Source organism: Rhipicephalus microplus, unplaced genomic scaffold (assembly GCF_043290135.1).
Source record: "Rhipicephalus microplus isolate Deutch F79 unplaced genomic scaffold, USDA_Rmic scaffold_14, whole genome shotgun sequence".
In the NCBI taxonomy this organism is placed as follows: Eukaryota; Metazoa; Arthropoda; class Arachnida; order Ixodida; family Ixodidae; genus Rhipicephalus; species Rhipicephalus microplus.
Genome location: NW_027464587.1, coordinates 37,634,966 through 37,657,750, shown reverse-complemented (window position 1 = coordinate 37,657,750; position 22,785 = coordinate 37,634,966). Strand labels below are relative to the sequence as shown.

The following is a 22,785-nucleotide window of genomic DNA, read 5'->3' as shown; positions in this document are numbered from 1 at the left end:
GTCAGACTATAGAGCGCTCACGTTTTGCTAGCGTAGCGTCCCTGCGCGTAGCGTGTGCGCGCGACAAGGTTACGTCGAAGTATATTGAGTCCTTCATAATGCGCTTACCGCCGTTTCGCTAGCTCCACGTATACCAGTTTTGGTATCACGAGACGTGAATAGATGACGAATTTATATCACAAGTCCATGATAATCATGACTGGAAATAATGTACGGCATAACTTACCTCCACCTCGTAACGTGGTGTAGATTTTAAAATGACATATCAACCTTTCCCATTCGTGCTTCACATATAATCGATTCCCTAATTACGCGGAACCTGCCAATTCTTCCTTCAAATCCTTTCATACTAATTTCGGTTTACAGCAAATTAGGAGTGATAAGTAGACATAGATGGACAGACAGACAGACAGACAGACAGACAGACAGACAGACAGACAGACAGACAGACAGACAGACAGACAGACAGACAGACAGACAGACAGACAGACAGACAGACAGACAGACAGACAGACAGACAGACAGACAGACAGACAGACAGACAGACAGACAGACAGACAGACAGACAGACAGACAGACAGACAGACAGACAGACAGACAGACAGACAGACAGACAGACAGACAGACAGACAGACAGACAGACAGACAGACAGACAGACAGACAGACAGACAGACAGACAGACAGACAGACAGACAGACAGACAGACAGACAGACAGACAGACAGACAGACAGATAGATAGATAGATAGATAGATAGATAGATAGATAGATAGATAGATAGATAGATAGATAGATAGATAGATAGATAGATAGATAGATAGATAGATAGATAGATAGATAGATAGACGAAAATTGCCACAGTCACCCTTACCTACTTTCTCGCACCCATCACTGAGCGACCTCCAGAATCATCGAGATGGAAAGCGTGAGTCAATACCTAGTTGTGTTATCTGTCGTGGATGGTTCTCGACAAGACTCTTGCTTTCCTTAGCTTTGGCTGTGCAGCACGCTGACGAAGCTTCTGAAACCCACGGCAATGTATACAAGCGAGCAGCGGATCGTGGTGAGAAGGAGAGGAAAGTTTCGTGCCAGCATGTGAAGAGTGGGAGAAGAGAGTTTTCCCGCCGACAGGCAAAGGCTTATGCCTTTAGTGACAAAGCAGGAGATGAAGAGGTTTTTGACCTGCGAGTGAAGGCCTGTGCTACAAGCAAAAGGAAAAGTGTGTCTACCGCAAGTGGGCGAAGACCCGTTCTACAGTCCCAGCGCGTGATTGCCCGGCATGTTACCAGCAAATAAAGTTTCTTATTGGAGTGCTGGCATTTGACGACGCGAGGTTTCCTGGAAGAGAAACTTCCAAAGCAATGGAACAACAATCAGCGCTGAACTTTAAGTGAGTGATTCTTTGAAAAGAATCATTCAAACTTTGTTCCAAGAACTTTGGACTGAATAACTTTGACGAACTTCTATAGTCTTTAAGTGTCTTGATTATTGCATAAGACTGCCATGTAGTGGGTGTTGTCTTTGCCCAGTGTTTTGAGCTCTGGTTATACTATGTAGCCCATTGTTTAATTTGCAACGTATTGTATTGCATTACTGCCGAGTGGGCATAATTGTGGGTTTTTCATTCTGTCGTATTTGAGAATATATTTTTTATTTTGTAATGACTCTCGGCTCTGAGTCGTTCTGTGGGCTACAGTCGGCGTCACTGACACGTGAAATAGGACCAAATCCAAATTGTCAATGCTTCTGTGGTGCAGTTCAGGGTGCTGATACATCGGCCTTTGGAATAAAAACCCGGCGGTTGCCCACCTAATTAACGGGTCCAGGGACAGTCCATTGAACGCATGCATGCCGTCAGCGTATTAGAAGTACCTGCATGTCCCACGACGCCATTGTGGACGCAATCCTGTAATGTCATTATGTTCCAAAGATCGCATGTGTTTGTGAAGTAATCAATAGGAGGGTCGTTCCAATTGAACGACCCTCCTATTTATCAACTAGACTACACAACCGGCTTAGTTTCTCGCGCATGTACGGCAAAACGAACTCTTTTAACGCATCCGCTTTGCCTCGTGCCATCACGTTGTGGAATGATCTTCCCGATAACTTGGTATCTGACACTAACCCCGTTTCCTTCCGCAACAAATTGGTCTTACATTTTGGTTGATAATTTCATGTTCACAGCTTCGTTCTTACATGTATATGACATTCATAATGCTGTGCAAAAAGTTTTTTTTTTCTAATGCGCTTATTGCCCCCTTATTTTTTGTGCTTTATTTTTGTTTGCTTAGGACGAACTGTTCATACTTCCTGCAAGTGCTTTCATGATTTTCCCAGTGTATTATACCACAATCTGTGCCAATTTAACTTACACGTATTGTACACTTCCTAACTGCTGCATGCCATGAACTGCATGTTTCTAGTTTTTTGGTAACTATGTATGATGTCAATTTATACTTACTTAATTCTTGTTTATTTGTTACTCATGTCTCGAGCTTACGTTTTGGCACCTTTCGCCCTTTTACTTGTTGTACATGTCTTTGTTAGCCCCCCTTATTCAATGCCCTAACCAAGGGCCTGTAAGGTACCTGTATATAGATAAATAAATAAATAAAGCCATTATCACGCTTACTAGCAGGGCGTAATCCCATGAAATCGTCGCTTGGCCGACAGTGTGCCCATTATCCGCCACGGTTGTCTGTAATTGTTACGGTGATCGACAATCTATCCGAAGGTAACGGGATCAATTTCCAGTCGTGGCGGCCGCACTTTCAAGGCGAGCAGAAATGTGTGACTCCGCATGCTTACATTTGGGTTCATGTTACAGAACCATAGGGTGTCAAAATTTCGGAGCCTTCCACTACGACGTCACTCATAAGCACATCTTCATTTCGAAACCTTGAACCTCCCACTCCTCTCCTGAAACAGACTATATGTGGATAACACTTCACTGAATGCACCAACCAGTGTGATTATTCTTTAACTTATTTCGCCAATTTTAGTTAAAAAAAGAAATCTTCGTGAGCAAAACTTGAATATTGACCAGGTGTTGAAAAAAAAATTTATTGCAAACTAGAACGAAAATTCCTCAAAGAACTGATCTGTGTGAGTGAAGCTAAATTGAGAAAATGTCTTTGTTATATAGTGTATCACCATCATTCATTGCTTACCTATAATAACAATGAGAAATTCGTGAACAGTGCGTGCGCACTGCAACCGATGTCTCGACAAATGCACTTGCCTTTTTTTAAGTCTTGAAAAGGATGAGTCCTCTTTCAAAACATTGGCTGCAGCACATACCTTATTTCCTCTTTTTTGTTGACATTCTGATGAGCCTTTAGTTGCTGTGCATTCGTTTCCCCCGTTTTATTTCTCATACAATGATAACGTTTTTATAACCTTTATTTAAGCTTTTGGGGACGAAGCCCCTAAAGACGTGGGTCTGTACATGCTTGCTGCTCTCGGTACGTGACCGCCTAGTTCTGTGACTCATTCAGCAGGTGAAGACGGATGGATGGATGCTTCACAGTTTACAGACCCCCCCCCCCCCCCGAAGCTTCGTCCCTCTCATTATCATTCACTTCATGAATATTTTGCGAGTATTTATGTTTTGTACACATTTGTCACAGGTTTCGCATGATCTAAAAATTTTTGTTTTATTGTTTTAGTCAGTGTCGAGCTATTTTTAAAAAGCTTAAAAAAGATTTTACAGTAAATTTTGTAGTTCACATCAACGTAGATGCTTTGAGCAGTAAAAAGATAATAAATAAATGACATAAAATACAATTGTGTACCTAGTGAATACGTAGTTTACATTCTGATATTTGCTACATACGAAGTGTTTTTTCTACGGCGATGTTTGCGGCACCATGTAAGAGAATTATATACAATCTCGACTCTTTGCGCATTGTGGTGGGGCAGTGTGGCATGCCTGTATATTCATTTCGAGAAGCGAAAATAAACAGTTTGTAGTCCAAGCTTTTCATAGCACTAGCAATTATTTGGACACACTACTCTCGGCTGGATTTTGCCGCCGGCGTTGACGCCTATTGTATCGCCCCAAGAGTGCCCTGCAACGCAGTGATGCCGAACTGGAGGACAAATTTCAAGCATTCATCTGACTAAGACGCAACATACGACCTGTCACGACAAACTGCGCCGGGCCAATCAGCTCTCGCATCAACTGATCCCGGTGCCTCATTCAAGCTACAACCTATGAGGACAGCGTGGTGCTCCTGCCAATGGAACGAACTGACAAGGAACTACTAGGTTAGGTAAGAGTGCTTACGTTAATCAATCTCACCATTTTTTGAGAACACGAAAAGTTATCGAAAAGCATACTCGTGGTCAATTACACCCTTATGCTCTGAAAATATACGTCGCGAATGCGACTGCCCCTAAATGTTTGCGCCTGGTTTTGAAACTTGGAGTCTATGAAATGACGAGTACACATATTGCAAGGAGGAATGAGCCGCTTAAATGGCCTTCTCTTGAATTTGCTAATATTGTTCCAAATCATTAGGAATTGTTCACAAAAGTTCTTGCTAATAAGAATTAACAACTGCGTGCCACCCATGTTCTTACAACTGAAGAAAACAGTGCGCTTCATTCGTATGAACAGAAAAAGTTGAATGAAATTAACAGCATCAAGCAGAAGAAAATGGCTCAAAATAACATTCCAGTTACGCTTAAATCCGAGTCACATAGAAACCTTGAATGCTCTGAAATTAAAAAAACCGGGCACGCAACAAACCAATATAGTGAAGTTATGAAGTTACCAGTTGCCCTTTCAAGAATGCAGGGTTTCGTCACCAGGGCTAAACTTTTTTCCCGCAACTGGAATCTACAATAAAAGTCAGTTCATTGTCGATCTTCAAAACTTCGAAAGAAACATGCGATTGCGCGAGTACTTCTTTAATTGCCAATTGACTGAAGAAATGAGTTCCACGTTACCAACTAGTAAGAATTGGACACCGCCTTCACAACAAGATAAATGCCTCAACTTATACATACTAGCCATACAGCAGGATATACTTAAAGCAAAAAAAAAACGTTCGTCTTTCTGCCATAACCTCAGCGTTAAAGAGGCTCAGGAATTTGAGGCATTGGCAAGCCGCAGCAACATAGTAATTAAGCCAGCAGGTAAATGTGGAGAAGTTGTGGTTATGGATGCTAACAGCTACGTTGATGAGGCCCAGAGGCAATTAGACATTACGAAAAACTACAGAAGCTTAAGCAATGATCCAACAGAACAAATCAGATGCACCGTCAGTGATATCGTGTCTGACATTGTGAAAGAAAACAAAATCACTGAATCTGCAATGTGTACGCATATTCTCCTGTGCCCATTGACGTGTAGACTTTACACCCCACCCAAAATTGATTAAAAAAATCTCGGTAGAACAATTGTGTATGGAATAGCTTCAGTTACTGAGAACATCTTACGCTACATTCACAGCAATATTTGTTCCATTCCGGTCACATTTCTTTTATAAATCAAAAACACGAACGATTTTTAAATGATATAAAGGATTTAGTTATTCCTGTTGACTCTTTTTTGGTGATTCTTGATGGTTTCTCTTTGCCCACTAATATTCCACCTTCTTATAGTATCAGGACTGCTGTGCGCACGTACAACTAGTCTGACCTCAACAAAGCAATTAATTCATCCACACTGGCCACGCTTTTTAATTCTCGAATGAACAATTTCGAGTTCAATTAACAACACTATGCCCTAGTTAGCGGCACTTCTATGGGCATTAAGATTGGCCCCAATTAAGCAAATATCTTTATGGGTCTCCAAGAAAACGAGTTCCTTTCACACCGTAACTTGAAGCCTCTTTACTACAAATGTTTTATTCATGATATCTTTTTAACAGGTCACCATGGTGAATTTGATCTGCTTTCTTTCATCGAGGATTGCAATATAGCCCATCAAAGTATATCGCTTTCGCATTCATACTCAGCTATCAGTGTCAATTTTCTTTGATGTTACGGTAACAATGCACCATCAAAAACTTATGACGAAGCTGTAGAGAAATCAACTAACAAACATCGATACCTTCATTTTCACAAACCACAGCAAAACCACCATTCCATGCAGTCAGACCAATCGTTTTAAGTGCATCTGCTCCAACAAGAATGAGTTCATTCCCAACTGCGAGTACATCCAAGAAGCACTAACCAGACAAAGATACCCGTCACAAATTATTGACTAGAGATAGAGAGAAACAGCATTTATTTAAAAAAGTGGTTCATCGCAGTTGGGGCCCTTCTTCTAAGGCTCCACTGGCTATAGCGGCTTGGTGGGCCTGACCCAGGGTCGCCAGTTGGCTCCCCAGAGTGCGTTCAGCGAGTCGCGCCTCCCACGACCACGTATGTATTGGGTGCGTATGTCCTATGTCGACTATGACTAGTCCTTCTGGACAGCTGTAAATAATATATTGCCACCTACTTCTAGTAGTGGGTCGTATGCCAAGGCGAAGGCTCACACCACAAAAAAAGGAAGTGCGCGTGGGCCCCCACTCTGGCAGACAAGCCCAACCGACGCGCTTGGTTAGAGCCCTATTGCTCAGACGTCAATAAACCTTGTCGACACCCCTGGAGCGACGTGAAAATTGGTGGATGAGCGGGGTAGCCCCTCACGGATGTTTCAGACCCCTCCTTGAAGCGGCACCACAAGCCCAGTGCTAGTCAACACTCCCAATCATCGGACAAGCCGCAGGATTAGGGGATTACCACCTGAAGCTGACCTTACAGTTCACACCAGTATGATGAGCACGTCCATTCAAACCACTTTAACAGGTACGGAAAACCCCACGGTGACTTGGTACACCCTCGAAAGTCCACAGGTTCCGACACCGTTTCATGGCACTGAGCTCGAAGACGTTGAGGACTGGTTGGTCGACTTCGAGCGCGTGGCTGCTTTGAACGAATGGAATGACGCGGCCAAACTACAGCGTGTGTACTTATATTTGGAGGATGGAGCACGTACCTGGTAAATGAATCATGAAGAACAGATGACATCCTGGCCCGAATTCTGCCGCCGGCTGTTGGATACTTACAGAAGTGCTGTTAACACGAACGAGCGCAGTGAGCGATCCATGCCCGCAACCAGATGCCCAATGAAACTGTCATGACCTATGTGGAATAATTGACGCGCCTGTTCCGACGGGCTGATCCGAGTATGACAGAGGAAAACAAGTTGCGTCCCCTGATGCAACTTAAGGAGCAGCTTTTCGCTGGCTTTGTACGGAGCCCTCCGAACACGGTCATCGAGTTTTTGTCCAAAGCCGTCACGATGGAAAAGATGCTTCAGCATCGATCCACCCTGTATGAGCGGCAAGTGAACACGTCCACTGCTCAAGTGCTCACGGCAATTGGGAGCAACACAATGTGTCTGTGCGACCTTATCCGCTCTATAGTATGCGAGGAGCTGCAAAAGGCTGTCGCAACACCACTACCTATAGTGAGTTCCATTACAAGCATCGTTAAGGACGAGCTGCATCATGCCCTTCGTGACCCTGTGAGTCTGGATAACGCCACCCTTGCCCCGGCTCACTACCACCGTGCGACCTTCAAGGAAGGCTTGAAGCGCCCAGCTTCCTCTTTCCCACTGTTTGTTCAGGCACCTTCTGCGGTTTCACTTCAATCGGCGCAGCCTCTACGGTACTACGAGAACACACCCATGCCCCCACCCCTCGTTTACGCCAGTCCTGTACATCTTGCAGAACAACCAGCACACTACCTTGACGACAGACGCGCTTCGCCTAAAAAATCTGATGTTTGGCGCACTCCTCATCGCCAACCTCTGCGCTTCCACTGCGGTGAAGAGGACCATTTGTACCGCCAGTGTCCATACCAGCGCCTCGAGCTGCGCGGCTTTTCAGTATATTCAGCGCCTCCTCGGTATGGCCAGCTACCCCGGGACATTGAGGACTACCTGGCTCAATAGAGCATGCCACCGCCTTCTGGACGGCAGTCGCGCTTACCGTCGCCTAGGCGCTTTTTTTCATCTTCGCCCCAGCGAAATGCTGGCACACGGTCCACCAGTCCCCGCCGGGAAAACTAACGCAAGCGACCCGTGGAGGCGAGGTCGTTGGCAGTCGACGTGCTGAAGACCTCCGGTCAACGCTAGCAGGAAAGGGTGTAGATTCGACTGAGCGATATGTGCAGCTTTCTCTGGATATACCGGTGCTGATGGATGGCTATCCAGTAGGTGCTTTAGTTGACACCAGGGCTGACTATTCGATACTAAGTGGGAAAATGACCAGACTACTAAAGAAGGTAATTACGCCCTGGCATGGCTCCGTGATTCGAACGGCCGGTGGCCACACCGTCTCTACGCTTGGAACTTGCACGATTAGAGTTCGGTTCTGCAGTTATACATTTATAGCAAGTTTCCTTGTGCTCCGTGAATGTTCACGCGACGTTATTCTTGGTGTTGACTTCCTGCAGGAGTATGGAGCTGTCATTAATCTTCAAGAGAATCGCATCACCTTCTCAGCCGACTGAGCAATCGACAAACAAGACGACCAACGACGTGGCAACATTCTTCGTGTTTCTGCTGAAAGTATAACGCTTCCTCCGAGAGCCAATGTTATAGTCGACGTCACATGCTGTGGATTGCGAAATAGTGAAGCGATTGCAGAAAGTAATATTGAAGACCTGCTGACTCAAGGTGTTTGTGTGACTAGGAGTATCATACAGCTATGTGATGGCTGATCTCAACTGCTCGTTACAAATTTCAGCAACGAACACTGACACCTTTTCCGTGGCACTTTGTTAGCGTTTGCAGATGAATTAAGAGCCGTTCCCATCTGCTTCTCGTCAGACGCAGTGGAGGTCGCCGATACGTCTCTAAACAATATTGTTACACGCAAGAAGTACACGAAAAGGTTGAAAAACAGGCGAGCCTGGATGGTTCGCGTTTACTTCCACAAGGGGTCTCGAGACAGCACACCCAACGTCGTCTTCCTTCTTCACCTTTTGTCTGAATGTTCATTCGCGCTGTATGCGCCGTGCATTGCAACCGCTCGTGACATTTCCCCGTTGGCAGACGAAGCCCGCCGGGCGAGTCACTCAGTGGTTCGTGCATTGCATAGCTTCATGCGAGCGACGTGCGCCACTTCTGTTTTAGCCGAGCGCCGTCCAGTGCTTGTGAGCCGTGCTATGCGGTAGTTGACCTCACTGAGGCGTTCGAGGATAACGTAGGGCCCGACATAGTGAGCGAGAAATTTCTGGTACAGGCCACGTTTCCGTAAAGGCGTCCAGAGCCACACCTGATCTCCAGGATTGAAGTGAACATGTCGGTGACGGTCGTCATAGCGGATCTTTGACCGGTCTTGCGAGGTGACGGTGCGTAGCCGAGCGAGGCGTCGCGCTTCTTCTGCTCTACAGAGAATCTCGTTGATCGGCTCACTGTGATGAGCAGAGTAGGGAAGCATAGTGTCAAGATTATAGCGTGGTGGACGAGCATAAAGGAGAAAGAAAGGTGAGTAACCAGTGGTCTCATGTCTTGCGGTGTTGAAAGCATAGGTGATGAAAGGCAAAATTGTGTCCCAGTTTTTGTGCGCGGAGTCGATGTACATGGACAGCATGTTGGCAAGCGTTCGGTTCGTGCGTTCCACTAGACCATTAGTCTGTGGATGGTATGGAGTGGAATGGCGGAAGCTTGATGAGCACAGACGAAGGGTCTCTTCGACAACATCCGCGGTAAATTGCCGCCCACGGTCGCTGATTACGATGCGAGGAGGTCCGTGTCTGAGGATAACTTGAAACAGCAAGAAGATGGAAACGTCTTTTGCTGTGGCCGACGGCAGTGCTGCCGTCTCACAATAACGGGTTAAGTGGTCTACGCAAACGATGACCCAACGATTGCCGTCTGTGGATCGCGGAAAAGGGCCCAGAAGATCTATACCAACTTGCTCAAAGGGGGTGCTAGGAGGCGAAACAGGCTGAAGGCGACCAGACGGCGCGTCAGTTGGTCGCTTGTAACGCTGACATTGGGTGCAGCTGGCGACGTACCGTTCGGTATCATTGCGCATCCGGGGCCAATAAAAGCGTTCCTGAGCACGGTAGAGTGTTCTTGTGCATCCAAGATGTCCGGAAGTTGGTTCGTCGTGCATGGCAGATAATACGTGACTGCGAAGGCTCTTGGGGACAACCAAAAGGTAGCGCGCACCGGTAGCCGAGAAGTTCGTCTTATATAGGGCGCCGTCACGTAAGCGAAAACGATTGTCTGCAGCGGACTCCCGCGCGGCCGCGAATAGCGGCTGTAAGCTGTCGTCTTTCCTCTGCTCTGATATGAAGGTATCCATATCCGGAAATCCCGTGGACACAAAAGCGATGTATTCATCAAAGTTGTCCGCGTCACATTCAGTCGTTGGGAGTGGCAGGCGAGAGAGACAATCAGCATCAGCGTGTCGCCGGCCGCTCTTGTAGGAAACAACGAAATCATACTCCTGCAGACGGAGCGCCCAGCGTGCTAGTCGACCAGAGGGATCCCGAAGATTCACAAGCCAGCATAGAGAGTGATGATCCGTGACGACAGTAAAGGGGCGCCCGTAGAGATACGATCGAAACCGTTGCACAGCGAAGACGACCGCCAGACACTCTTGTTCGGTGACAGTGTAGTTGCGCTCGGGGCGACTCAATGAGCGGCTAGCGTACGATATCACATGCTCGCTGTCGCCGACACGCTGAACTAGTACGGCGCCAATGCCAACACCACTAGCATCGGTATGAACTTCTGTCGGTGATGACGGATTGAAGTGGCGAAGAATAGGCTGGGACGTCAACAGTAGCTTTAGCTGCCGAAACGATGAGTCGCATTCCGAGCTCCACTCGAAAGGAACACCTTTTTGGAGAAGGCATGTGAGCGGATGAGCTATGTCAGCAAATTTGGGAATGAAACGGCGAAAGTAGGAGCATAACCCTAAAAAACTTCGTAGCTGCTTCACAGAGCGAGGTGCCTCGAATGCCTCCACAGCTGTTGTCTTTTGTGGATCTGGTCGTATACCTTCTTTGTCGATCAGGTGTCCCAGCACAAGTGTCTGTCGTTCACCAAAATGGCACTTTTTAGAATTAAGCACAAGGCCGGCCTTCCTCAAGCAGTTCAGTACCAAGTCCAGGCGCTCGTTATGCTCACGAAATGTTCGGCCGAAGATCACAACGTCGTCTAGGTAGCACATACAAACTTCCCACTTCAAACCGCGAAGTATAGTGTCCATGAACCTTTCAAACGTTGCGGGGGCGTTACAAAGCCCGAAAGGCATCACGTTGAATTCAAATAGTCCATCGGGCGTTACAAAAGCGGTCTTCTCTCTGTCATCCGGGTGCATAGGGATTTGCCAGTAACCTGATCGTAAATCCACAGAAGAGAAGTAAGAAGCCGCAAAGAGGCAATCGATGGCGTCGTCAATTCGTGGGAGTGGGTATACGTCTTTCCTAGTAACGGCATTTAGGCGACGGTAATCGACACAGAATCGCCACGTGCCGTCTTTCTTCTTCACCAGTATCACTGGAGCTGCCCAAGGGCTAGACGATTCCCGAATTACTCCTTTACCCATCATTTCTTCGACTTGAGCGCTGATGATCTTTCGCTCCGCAGAGGACACACGATATGGTTTTTGACGAATCGGTTCAGCGGATCCTGTGTTGATGCGATGGCGAGTACGGGATGCAGGAATCGATGTGGGGCCGTCGTGCTGTGCAAAGTCGAATATTGAAGAGTGTTTCGAGAGCAGGGCCATCAAAACACGACGTTCATGGTCACTGAGCGATGTAGCTACCATTCCGAGCATGTGTTCGTTTGCGGTGTGCGAGACACTGGTTTGTGCTGTATCCGGTAGTTCTGTAAGCACTGCCATAGGTATAAATGACTCTCCCTGAAACGTAGCAAGTTTTAGGCCTTGAGACAGCACTACGGCTTCAGTGGAGCAATTTAGCGTCCATAGCCCTGCGCATCCATCGGTAACTGAAACCATACAATACGGAACCAACACATTTTTCTTAAGACAGTTTCTATGGACCGGTTCCACCGCAACATCGAACGAAGTACTAACAGAAGACGAACAAACAACAGGAACGCGCATCGCGGATAAAGCGGGCACAACAGTGTCTTCAGAAACACAAAACACACTCTCTTGCTGGGATGATTCTTCTAAGAGCGCAGAGGACACACTTCCGCAAATACTGAGTTCTCCTGTTCGGCAGTCAACATTGGCGCCACACAATTTCAAAAAGTCAATGCCGAGAATTACATCGTGTGTGGAACGCGGAAGCACGGTAAACTCAGTGTTAAAGGTTTGACCACCCAAGGAGACATCCACGTTACACACACCAACCGGGTATAATGAGTCCCCACTCACTCCACGAAAGCTTGTGCTGTGGTCCCAATGAAACATAACCTTGCGTCCCAGCAGATTTTTGAACACCACACTCATGACAGAAACAGTTGCTCCCGTGTCGACTAAAGCCATGGTAGAAACGCCATCAATAAGTACATTAACCTTATTCTTCAGCATGAAGATAGGTGGAGGTATCCGAGTCGGCAGCAAAGATTTTCCAGCGACCTCACCTCCATCGGCCGCGCTGGCTAGTTTCCCGGCGGTGGTGACGCGAAGCGGCGTCGAGGAGATGATGACGTCACACGCCGTCTGGGAGATGGAGATCGAGACGCTCGGAAAGCTGGTGGTGGTGTCAGAGTACGTTCGGAGGCAGGAGAGCGGTAACGGTTTCGATACCTTTCTTGTTCTCCAGAATAGCTGTCCAGAGGGAAGTGACGGCTTCCTTCTTCTCGGAAGTAGCCTTCAAAAGTGGTGTTTCCTGGCCTATTAGTGTCCATTGCACGACCACCGTGTTGCATAAACGATCCCGACTGTCCATTGCTGAATGCCCGACGTCGGTTACAATACCTAGCTATGTGGCCAGGCGTGCCACAGTTGTAACACACGGGCAGAGGGCGAACTTCCGGACGCTGATTGAAATATTCCACAGCGGCCACAGGCTGAGAGTAACTCATCCCCTCCCCTTGGATGTCGTAGGCAGTGCTGGGTCTTCGTGGGCGAACGTCGCGTGGATGCTGATCAAAACGCCGATCAATCGAGTCGTAATGGCGTTGTTCGGTCTGGCCATAATGCGGGTCGTGTCGGTAGCTGTTACAATCCGCAGCATTCACCGAATGCTGCCAAGTAGCCGGAGGAGATGCGCAGACGGCGTCTCGGAAAGCGACGGAGGCGCAACGCGGCACCGCATAACGCGTTTGTTCTTCGTGCCGCAGGAGCTCCTCACGGACAATCTGCCGAATGGTAGCTGAGAGGTCTGTCTGCGGACTCGCGTCAACGCTGGCCACAGTCGTGACATTGGCTAGCCGTCCAAACTTCGGCGTGATTCGGCGAGTTTTCAGCGCCTCGAATGTGCGGCAGTGCCGAATCACGTCTGATACGGTGTTCAGGTTGTCTTTTCCAATGAGGAAGTTATAGACGTCTTCCGCAATACCTTTTAAAAGGTGTCCCACTTTATCTTCCTCGGTCATTCGAGAGTCGATGGTCTTACACAGCTTGAGAACTTCTTCAATATATGTCGTGCAAGTCTCGCCGATCACCTGAGCTCTCTGAGCTAAAGCTGTTTCCGCTCGTTTCTTCTTAGTGTCCGAGTCGCTAAAGCACTTCTTCATTTCTTCAATAAGACTGCTCCATGTAGTAAGCGTGTCGGCGTGGTTTTCATACCAAACCAGGGCCGTGTCCGTCAAATAAAAAACGACATGCCTGAGCTGGCTGGCCGGGTTCCAGTTGTTGCATTGGCTTACCCTTTCGTAATGGGTCAGCCATTCATCGAAGTCTTCCCCTGGCTTTGCTGAGAACGGCCGTGGCTCTCGGTAATGCTGATACAGCGGTGGTCTTGCCGAGGCATTGCTGAGGGGGTCATTTTGCTCCAGAGACATGTCGGGGCGCGATGGCGAAAGTCCGGCAAGGCGACGGCTTCTACGAAGTTCTGGTGCTGACGGCTCCGTCGTAGGTCGTGGGAGGTACCCAGCACAGCTCCACCAAATGTTACACGCAAGAAGTACACGAAAAGGTTGAAAAACAGGCGAGCCTGGATGGTTCGCGTTTACTTCCACAAGGGGTCTCGAGACAGCACACCCAACGTCGTCTTCCTTCTTCACCTTTTGTCTGAATGTTCATTCGCGCTGTATGCGCCGTGCATTGCAACCGCTCGTGACAATATCGATATTAATTCTAGACTCGCACCAGAAAACCAGACAGCATTGCGAAAACGCTTGCTTGTATTCAAGTCACGCTTCCCTACTTTCTTTAAGGTGCGCCGGACTTCGATCACTAGGCACAGAATCACTCACGACGACGCCCTCCCAGTACACCAACAGCCTTACCGCGTGTCAGCGAAGGAACAAGAAGCCATTCGTACGCTAGTTCGAGAAATGCTTGACGACGGCATCATCGAGCCTTCCAACAGTGCGTGGTCCTCTCCGGTCGTCCTAGTCAAGAAGAAAGACGGAACGTTACGTTTTTGCATCGATTACCGCAAGCTGAACAGCGTGACTAAAAAGGACGTGTACCCGCTGCCACGCATTGACGACTCGTAAGACAGACTACGCCATGCCCACTATTTTTCCTCTTTGGATTTAAAAAGCGGGTACTGGCAGATTGAGGTTGACGAGCAAGACCGCAAGAAAACGGCTTTTGTGACCCCTGAAGACCTGTATGAATTTCGAGTCCTTCCTTTTCGTTTGTGCTCAGCGCCCACAACTTTCCAGCGATTGATGGACACTGTGCTTACTGGCCTGAAATGGCAAGCTTGTCTCGTATACCTTGATGACGTTGACGTTTTTCGGAAACGTTTCTTTCTGCTACAGGCTATTCAATCAGCAGATCTTACACTCAAACCACAGAAGTGTCACTTTGGTTATGAAGAGCTCAAATTCCTTGGCCATGTAGTCAACGCGAAAGGAGTCCGACCCAGCCCCGACAAACTTGCCGCTGTAGCCACGTTTCCGCATCCTACAGACAAAAAGGCTGTTTGGTGCTTTCTGGGCTTGTGCGCCTACTATCGACGATTTATTAGAGGGTTTTCGAAGATAGTGGAACCCTTGACTCGCCTTACACGTGACAACACACCATTTGTATGGGCTACCGAGCAACAGGCTGCTTTTGCCGAGCTACAACAGCGGATGCAGTCAGCCCCTGTTCTTGGCATTTCGACGATGATGCTGACACAGAGGTGCACACTTATGCCAGCAACATCGGACTCGGCGCAGTGCTCCTCCAGCATCAACACGGCAAAGAACGAGTCATAGCCTATGCCAGCCGCTCACTGTCCCGTACCGAGCTGAAATACAGGATCACAGAAAAAGAGTCTTGCTGTAGTGTGGGTGATCACCAAGTTTCGCCCGTACCTCTATGGTCGTCCATTTAAAGTGGTAACGGACCACCAAGCCCTCTGCTGGTTGGTAAACATACGTGATCCTTCTGGACGACTGGCCCGATGGAGCTTGCATCTACAGGAATTTGATGTGACCATCGTATATAGGTCTGGACGGAAGCATGAAGAAGCTGATACACTGTCACGTGCACCCATACCTTTAGTCAATCAAGAAGAAGAGGACGATGACGGTTTCCTGGGCACTGTTAGCTCATCTGACTTGAGCAGATGCCAGCGAGACGATGAAGAGATTCGACCGCTCATCGACCATCTGGAGGGTCATACGCCGTTATACCTCACCATCTATCTCGCGCCGTGAGGTCTTTTTGCCTCCGAGATAATGTCCTGTACAAAAAAAAAACGCCGGTTCTACGAGCCACGCTTACCTCCTTATCGTTCCGAAGGACATGCGGGACGAAGTCCTTTCCGCGTGTCATGACGAGCCCACATCTGGTCCTCTAGGTTACTCGGGAACGCTCGCCAGAGTAAGTGAGGCGTACTACTGGACCCGACTTTCGGCAAGCGTGAAGCAGTACGTCAAAAGCTGCCGTGAATGCCAGCGTCGAAAGTCGCCACCAAGCAAGCCGGCTGGATTAGTTCAGCCAATTGATTCACTCCACAAGCCATTTTATCAAGTCGGCATGGACATTATTGGCCCATTTCCTTTATCGTCCGACGGCAACAAATTGGTCATTGTTGCAACTGACTATTTGACCCACTATGCTGAAACACAGGCAATACCACGAGCCACGGCTTTTGAGGCAGCATAGTTCTTCATGTGCCACATTGTTCTGCGCCACGGTGCTCCATCTACAGTGATAACCGACAGAGGAATAGCGTTCACAGCACAGCTTATTGATGAAGTTTTTCGACTAAGTAACACTAGGCACTGAACGATGACTGCTTACCATCTGCAGAGCAACGGCTTAACCAAGTGACTAAATAAGACAGTCAGAAATATGATCTTCATGTACATCGACGTCCAACACAAAACATGGGATCACATTCGCCTTATGTGACGTTCGCTTATAACACCACCGTTCAAGAAACAACCCGAATTACAGCGTTTTGCCTTCTCTACAGCCACGAATTTCAGACGATGCTGGATGCGATGCTTCCTTGTGAAGACGCCAATCAAATAACAATTGATGCAGAAGAATTTGCCGAGCGTGCCGAGGAAACTCACCAGCTCGCCCGGCTACACATTGGTCAGCAGCAACAGGTAGATGCACGACGTTACAATATGCGTCACAATGACATATCTTACAGTCCGGGAGACCAAGTTTGGGTTTGGATTCCTGTTCATCGCCGTGGCCTCTCTGAAAAGTTGCTCAGCAGATACTTTGTTTCGTGTAGAGTATTACGCCGCGTGATTGACGTAAACAACGAAGTGGTTCCGGACGCTACGTCGTCATGATGGGTACAACGAAGACAATTGACCTTTAACATAGTTCACATGGTGCGCATGAAGCCTTATTTTGCGTGTTCCTAAAAGACGACTTTTCCTGTCTTTTTTCATTTGTGTTCTGACAATTGCCTCATCATTGGTGAACTTATCGCATGTAACATTTGAATATTGGTGCCCTTTTTCATTGTTTAAGCTACTTTGTTTATCGGGACGATGCTCTTTCTTTTTTTGTTGAGGAGGAATATTGCCACCTACTTCTAGCAGTGGGTCGTACGCCAAGGCGAAGGCTCACACCATAAAAAAGAAGGAAGTGTGCGTGGGCCCCGCTCTGGCAAACAAGCCCAACCGACGCGCTTGGTTAGAGCCCTGTAGCTTAGACGTCAATAAACCTTGTCGACACCCCTGGAGCGATGTGAGAATATCTCAGTGTGGGACTATCTCCATATCTCCGCACGACACGCATGCGTTGGTATATTTCGCCGGGTACATCATGTGAAGCTTATGCAGATTTGGGAGTGTATTAGTTTGCAGGTGGCGCCAATCCCAAGCTTCATGTCTATTGAACTCCTTGTGGGGAGGTGCCCTGATGCGGCAATCTTATCTTCGTTTCTTCAAGATTTCAGGCCATTTTACTCCATCTTTATCCTCTTCAGCAGCGGGTGGTAGTGGGGCTCAGCCACTGAGTACTAGAGCTTGGATATGAATGAGTTCATTGCCATCTTATTGCCATCCTGGCCTGTATGAATTGGACACCAGACTAAACCATGGTCAAAGAGGAGTTTCTTTCCCAGCAGCTTGATGGCCTGCGTTGGTGATATGCCCTTCAGTTACATGCAACAAGCTGTCTGAAAGTCTGAGACAACATAAGCAGAAATACTCAATTGGTCTGCGATTTGAATGGCGAGAGCGATGGCAGCTGCCTTTGCTGATGCGAAGGAACGTTGACAATGCCCTGAAGAAGGCGGAAAATATCGACTGCAAGGATTTGCTCATCGGTAACAAAGCATCAGCAAGATCTTTACGGAACAGTGTGAATCTCATTTTAACGCACTTAGTATCAGCTCCAAATATCACCAACATTCTCAAGAAACGCCACAACATCTTCATTCAATGTGACCGCCTAAAAGAAATCTTTGTGGAACCACCTAGGGTGGTTTATCACCGATCGCGAAACCCGAGTGATACCTTGACTTCATAGAAAACAAACAGCTGATCAAACTATGTTGGCTGTAACCCTTGCAATAAACCCCATTGTAAGGTATACCCACACTTGACAACTTTGCACTCCGCAACTATAGCAGAGCTTCAAGCCCTACCACGAGCATCAACGGAAACTTCACTTTACTCCACAGCGCCAGTGTTTTCTACATGCTTGAGTGCTCCCCATGCCACCAGAAATACATCGGTCACACCAAAACGTCTTTCAGGTTGATTGATTGATATGTAGGGTTTAGCGTTCAAAACCATCATATGATTATGAGACGCGGTAGTGGAGGGCTCTGGAAATTTCAACCACGTGGTGCTCTTTAACGTGCACCCAAATCTGAGCACCCGGGCCTACAACATTTCCGCCTCCATAACGTCCTTCAGGTTACGCTTTAATAACCATAGGGCCTTCGCTTTTAATGTATACTTCGTCTTCCACTATCAAAACATGTACAGATACCAGGTCACTCCTTTGCAAACATTAAGGCTACCATACTACAGTCTGGATTTAAAACTCATCTTGGTAGAGAAGTTAGTGAATCCTACCTTATCAATAAATTCAAGAGTCTTCACACTGGCATAAATGAAAGCGTCGGACGTGTCACCTTTCTTTCTAGGTAACAAAGTCTATGTTATTCATACGCTTGCCTCCCCGACCTGTCACACACACTTTCTTTCATGCACCCTCCTCCCCTCCTTTTTTTTCACCGCATATTGCATTAAAATCGCCTGTTCTATTGTTTGTGTAGCAAACGTGGTAGCTTGTGAAATTTTATTTGGTGATGTTTCAGTACTTTCATGTGTGCCGTGCAGAAATAGTTGGGCATGATATTTGTTTTGCCGCACATTTCGCCTTAATCTCTCGTGTCTCTTTCGCAGCCTAATCATCGTTTTACTGGCTTATATGCTTGACTGATGCGATGGCTTCCTATTCATAAGCACCTTGAGTTGTAGCACTTATCTTGTTACATGAGGTGACAGATGAAACTGTATTGTCAACGATGCTGGTTTTGAAACTTCTGATTTTTTTTTGAGATACCAGGGGTTCTTGAAAGTGTCACATGCCTTGTTCACTTTTCATTCTCAGACGAAGGATGTGCCACACCTGAACTTAAATCGATAAAAAAACTGCTTGCTTTCTCGTTTGTTCAAATATCAGCATCTTAAATGCGTCTGTCTGTCTGTCTGTCTGTCTGTCTGTCTGTCTGTCTGTCTGTCTGTCTCTGTGTGTGTGTGTGTGTGTGTGTGTGTGCGTGTGCGTGTGCGTGTGCGTGTGCGTGTGTGTGTGTGTGTGTGTGTGTGTGTGTGTGTGTGTGTGTGTGTGTGTGTGTGTGTGTGTGTGAAAATGCAAGAAAGAAAAATCCAGAAAAGTATTCCGGCGCACAGAATTGAAAGTGGGACCTCTGGGTTGTGAATGCGAAGCATTACAGTTTGCCACCGAGGAGCACGTCCTTCAACATTCAAACAGCAAGCTATTTATATCTACCACTTACCTCTGCTGACGGGACTCGGAGGGGTGTAGTTATTATCGTGTTTTCAGCATTACCAGCAAGATGGTGCAATGAGCGGGCGTCGCCACATCGCGGGGCGGCACACACTCAAGTCTTCCACCTGTACTTTCCCCCACTTATAGGAGGGGGCCGACGCTCCTTCGCAAGCCCTTATCTCGCGGCGAGGATCGTGCATCTTGGCTAGCCTCGGGCTTTACCTGGAACGATTCTGCTGTAGTTACCGGGCATACAAATGTCCCTGTAATTATTGTAGTCTCCATTTGTGAAAAGCACGCGCTTTTCAGACCAAGCAAAGTAACGACTGAGACGTTTATTCGCGTGCATCTGTACTTGCGAGTACGTTTCGCGCGTCATTTGCGCGTGAGAAATGCGGGGCACAGTTGCATCTGCTTTTCATTCTGCGCGTGACCTTCCACTTCGTTGCTATTGCGTTCATTGCTTCGCCTTTGCAGCAAAACTGTCACATTTTTTCCTGTCTTCGTTCTCGTTGTTCTTGAGCTTGCACTGAAATTTAAGTTTTAAATTACATTATTTAGTAGGTAAAGTCCCTGGACCTAACGAAACCTTTTGTGAAAACCTTATTGAGCATAGTAAGGAGGTTCTGTCAATCGGTCGTAAAGGCTCCTTCCCAAGAACATGGATGCCAAATAATATAACGCACCACGCGGGCTGGAATTCACAATAATAAATGAATTGTCTACCAACGAGAAATACAAGTGGTTCTGTAGACAAATGACGCTACATACAAAAAAATCACTCTGTCGCAATACAAGTAATAATCATTGGATGATTTGAGCATGGCGCCCTCAGTCCTTACTGGGGCCATTGCTGGATGCCACGAGTTGTCAACGTGTGTGCCAGCGATCAATTTGAAAAACAGCGAATTAAAAAAAAAAGAACAGAAAAAAGTGCTCAAGGTAATGAGACGCGCGTGACATATTTTCTGCTCCAGTGCTATCTCTCGCTCCTAAACTCGCAGCGTTTTCAACGGGATGACAGAAGAGAGAAAAAAACTGCAGCGTGAGACATATTCTTGTAACTTTGCTCGTACCGGATGGATTCTGGCCCCGCCACGGTGGTCTAGTGGCTAAGGTACTCGGCTGCTGACCCGCAGGCCGCGGGATCGAATCCCGGCTACGGCGGCTGCATTTCCAATGGAGGCGGAAATGTTGTAGGCCCGTGTACTCAGGTGCACGTTAAAGAATGCCAGGTGGTCTAAATTTCCGGAGCCCTCCACTATGGCGTCTCTCATAATCATATGGTGGTTTTGGGACATTAAACCCCACGAATCAATCAATCAACCGAATGGATTCTGAAAAAATTTGCGGTGGCTAATTCGTGACGCAAAAAGCTTCTTTAGTGAAACCATTTCATTCGTACTTAAACTAGTGTTGCACAGCCCCTTTAGGATGTCAGCTTGAAATGAACACGCCCGAGTAGTACGCAAGATGCACACTGACAAAGTAATGATCATATTGTGAAGGATCGAGGACCAGTTACTATCATCTGTGTTTTTCCTCTATATGCGCCGAAAGTGTGCGACGAATGAGACCCCCAAAATATATCGCACCCAGCTGAGCACAATCGACACCTGCTCGATTTAAAACGACCACCTGATTCCACCCAACAGAATTTTGCAGCTTTTGAACCAGCGCTGTAGTTGGATATTTTATTAGCCGTTGCCTGCACTGGAGCATTTAAAACAGCGTGTTCAAAACAGCGCCTGTTCAACGTGTTTTCAGTAAAGCCTCTGTGGGTTCATTTAGATTGACTTGAAAGCGAAAGCCATTCTTTGGGGGGGGGGGGGGAGGGTTGATGTTTTCTAACCCTCCGAGAAGCTTTGTGAACTCCACATGGTGCTTGACTGACTTTGTAATCCCATGACGTCTGTTACGTCACGTTCAAATAAATATTGCCGATCTCCAATGTCAAGATGACGTTCTCGAATGGTGTCCTGTTAAGTGGTGTCATGCATACCGGTGACCTGTGATGTCATAATGACATCATGTGACGGCTTTACTTGACATACTACGTCGGCATGCCGGCGGCTGTCTTTATGTGACTTCTTGTGCCTCTTGTAAGGCGTTTTCGCGTTTCACGACGTATATTAGGAACTCTCTTTAATGGGCCCTGTTCTCAGTGCAAGGCGAAGCCGGTAATATTTGGCAAAGCGCTTTTCAGGAAGGATGAAACGAATTTAGGGCATCACACTCGGTACAGGAGGCTCACCTGTGGCATCAGCATGTAGCTCCACGTACAGGGGGTTCTTGGCCATCCCGCCACACATGAGCAGACTGGAAACAGAGTGACCCGTGTCGGCCAATGAGTCCATGATGTGGCGCGTTCCGTACTGCAGAGGAGGCAAAATAAGTGATAAGAAAAAAAAAGATGGCTGATGTTGCACTCCTGTGACACACGTAGGCGAAAGCCTGGCTGCACTAGCATAACACAAACAAGCCGCTACGATTTAGCGAATATATTTTCTACCAAATCGACTCTTTGAAGACTTCATGAGAGCCCTTTTGCCTTTCTATATGTCTTTTGTAAAGATTTGCAGATTCTAGCAAAGTATATCCCCAGCACATTTAAAAGGCAACGCATTCACCTACCTACATAGCTGCGCACTTTGTTTATGCTGTGGTCAATAATGATATGATGATTACACGTTAGAGTTGAGCCATTTTTCACAGGTGGGAAGCTATAAAATTGTGAAATACACTTTACATAGTGTGAGGCCTGGTGCAATTCTACGCTTCTACCTCACAGTACTATATCTGTTAAAGGACCCCTAAACCATATTGAGTTCAAAGGCAAGCCAGCAGTTTTTTTCTCGCCTTTGCTACCCTTCTCACAAGTGCCATCTTCACCTCGCCACTAGTTTCTTCAGAAGGCACACGGAATGTCAGCACTAAGCGTTGAGCCAGTCAGAATTTCACGCTTTTCTACTTCACGCTGCTAAACGACGAAATCTCAGTAAAATTAGTTTATCGCTCACGGCAGTCATGCGAGACAAGGCAGGCGTGGGACTACGTGGCAAAACCGGGTTGGCGATCAATCACAGCAGATAACCCTCACGATCAATCAATCGAGACATTACATTCACATCACGTGAAGAGACAACTCACTTCACGTGTAACGCCGCAAAGACGGGAAATGCGGGAGCAGAATAACGTGCCTGTTCATATTTTCAGAAGTTGTTTGGGGATTCTTTAATGTTGC

General features: G+C 47.2%; 1 protein-coding gene across 4 annotated transcripts in view; it reads right to left on the bottom strand.

Annotated features, from left to right (window-relative positions):
- LOC119181192 (FGGY carbohydrate kinase domain-containing protein) overlaps positions 1-22,785 on the bottom strand; it is a 167,785-nt gene that overhangs the window by 4,345 nt on the left and 140,655 nt on the right. For all 4 annotated transcript variants that reach the window (XM_075882985.1, XM_037432373.2, XM_075882987.1 and 1 more), the window contains one exon: positions 21,796-21,916. In XM_075882985.1, the coding sequence (XP_075739100.1) occupies positions 21,796-21,916 (121 nt within the window). The remainder of the gene's footprint in view (positions 1-21,795; positions 21,917-22,785) is intronic.